Source organism: Montipora foliosa, chromosome 14, assembly GCF_036669935.1.
Source record: "Montipora foliosa isolate CH-2021 chromosome 14, ASM3666993v2, whole genome shotgun sequence".
Classification (NCBI taxonomy): Eukaryota; Metazoa; Cnidaria; class Anthozoa; order Scleractinia; family Acroporidae; genus Montipora; species Montipora foliosa.
The window spans coordinates 19,331,498-19,333,997 of NC_090882.1; the positions used below are offsets into that span (position 1 = coordinate 19,331,498).

At 41.5% G+C, this 2,500-nt stretch overlaps 1 protein-coding gene across 1 annotated transcript in view; it reads right to left on the minus strand.

The window, feature by feature from the left end:
* Positions 1-2,500, minus strand: part of LOC137984811 (protein phosphatase 1 regulatory subunit 21-like) — a 31,053-nt gene that overhangs the window by 6,699 nt on the left and 21,854 nt on the right. The window contains exon 21 of the mRNA XM_068832097.1: positions 2,042-2,134. Coding sequence (XP_068688198.1) covers positions 2,042-2,134 — 93 coding nt within the window. The remainder of the gene's footprint in view (positions 1-2,041; positions 2,135-2,500) is intronic.

Below are 2,500 nucleotides of genomic sequence, written 5' to 3' on the forward strand. Positions count from 1 at the left end.
TATGGATACGGACATCGATACGTCATTCAAAGATCGATTAGTGCGCACGCACATACTAAAAAATAGGGAGCTTAAGCAACGACAACGGCGACGGCAGCGAGAACGTCACAAATTTGCATATCAATAGCTTTGCACGCCCTGCACGTGTGTTTTTCACTTTTGTCCATTTCTTTGCCGTCCTCAGCAAAACTACAACGGGGAATAGCCAAATTTGAGGTTTTATGGACAACGTACGTCATTACTTGAGGATAAATTTTCATTTTCTGCCCTAAATTGAGCGCCGTTCCTACCAGCGGTATTTTTGAGGAACTACCACACTCCCGTCATATTAAAAAAGTTGAAATAGTAACGAAGCGATTACAATAACGCGAATTTATATTTTGAGATGACGTTCTCGCTGCCGTCGCCGTTGTCGTTGCTTAAGCTCCTTACTGTTAACAGGGCTTCAACTTCATTCAAACAACGACAACTTTATTAACTTGTTTAATGAAGTGAAGAAAAAAATCTACAAATATATAGCGGGAAGAGTAACGAGTAAAAGTTATTCAGAACAACTAACAAGCTAATCTGGGGCCCGTTTCTCGAAAGTCCCGAAAACTTTTCGGGTCCGAAAAGCCACTTGTGAAACTGCCAACCGCTTATTTTGGAAGGCCGATCTTTTAACATGTTTTCAAGCTAACTAAAAGAAACATGTCCGTAAAGTTTGACAACTTAAATCCTCTCCGTTCTTGAGATACAAAGGGAATTGTGACACCCGAAAATGGCCCGTACAGTTTCGGGACTTTCGAGAAACGGGCCCCTGTGGCCCGAGTAGAGTGGTTTTCAATTGAGTGTCGAAAGTAATTAGCGAATTGCTTTGGTTTTGCATTACTTCACTCAGTGATTGGTTCAAAGTTCTCTCGCCATTTTTTCAACCAATCAGAAGTGAAACCAAAAGCAATCGTGGTTCGCGCGTGCACATTTTCCCGCGCTTTGTGTCGGCTACGTGTAATTACTTCGAGTTTTGATTGGTTTGCTGGATTGTCTCCGTACTTTTTGATTGGCCAAAGTATTAACTTTGGTTTTGGTTTTACGACACTCGATTGAAACTCGCTAACATAATTAAATAATTAAAATGAGTACAGTTTCCAATAGATTAAACATTAAGGATAACCAAGCAACTACTTTCCATACTCCCCACGGGCGCATTACATCCTAAACATCCATTGTTGCAGCATTGCAGCTTGACTAGCAACTTAAGTAGTTGCCAGCGAACCTGAGAAAATTCAGTCTTTCCCGGGGTCCGAACCTATGACCGTGGAAATTTGCTACACTTGCTCTATCAACCTCGTTTCCAGGCTCTCTCTTCTCTGCCTTCCTAGTCATTAGGGAGCTTTAGCAATGACGACGGCAACGGCAACGAGAACGTCATGTAAAACATAAATTCCCGGTATTACGATCACTTCGCGACTATTCCGAACTTTTTAATATGACAAAGGTGTGGCAGTCCTTCAGATATGAAACCGTTACGAGCGGCGGTTAATTTAGGGGAGAAAAATGAAAATTTATTGCTGACGTTCTCCATAACACCTCAAACTTGGTTATTTCACGTTGTAGTTTTGCTGACGACGGCAAAGAAATTGACAAAAAGGAAAAACGCACGTGCAGGGCGTGCAAAGCTACTGCTTTTTCCTACTGAATATGCAAATTTGTAACGTTCTTGTTGCCGTCGCCGTTGTCGTTGCTAAAGCTCCCTGTTGAGAAACAAGGGAGGCAGAGAAGAGTGACCCTGGAAACGAGGCTGTTGTTCTATCAACTGAGCTATCAAGCCCGAGGCCTAGAGGACACAAACAAAGGAAACTGAATGAACGTGTTTATTCATTTTTTTTGTTTGTGTCCTCTAAGCCTCACTATCAAGCTGAATTTTAATATATAGAAAGTGCTCTATTGACCAGCTACAAGTTGGCTTGATGGCTCAATTAGCAGCGCACTGCACAGATCTCCTTGAAACAGCCGGGAACTTTGAAGTCTTTCCTTTCGTTACTGCATAAGTAACATTCACCTGTTTTTCCAACGAGTCCTTGCTTTCAGTTGAGCTGACCAGAACCTTGTAATTGTAAAGAGCTACCTTATAAGGAACAGATTCTGGACTGGGCTGAAACGTGCAAATGAAATATTTGAGAAACTACGTACATGGTGATATCACTATTGAAGTATTATTCGTTGTGAGGCAAACAAGTAATACTTCAATACAAAGATATACACCACGATGAATAACAACAACCTCTTTTATGATGGTGTCATTTGGTGAGATGGGAAGTCTTAAGGCCTGCGAATGAATGAAAAGGTGATTTTCTTTCCAGTTACGATAGAGGCAATCTCCCAACTGGTCACTACAATGGATGCTCTACCAATGAAGTAAATGAGGCTCGTGGCCATACATGCTGCGAGGGCACTAGTACAGATAATAAGTATGGGTAATCAAATGGTATACTCGTGAAATTAGGGAATAATTTCACTT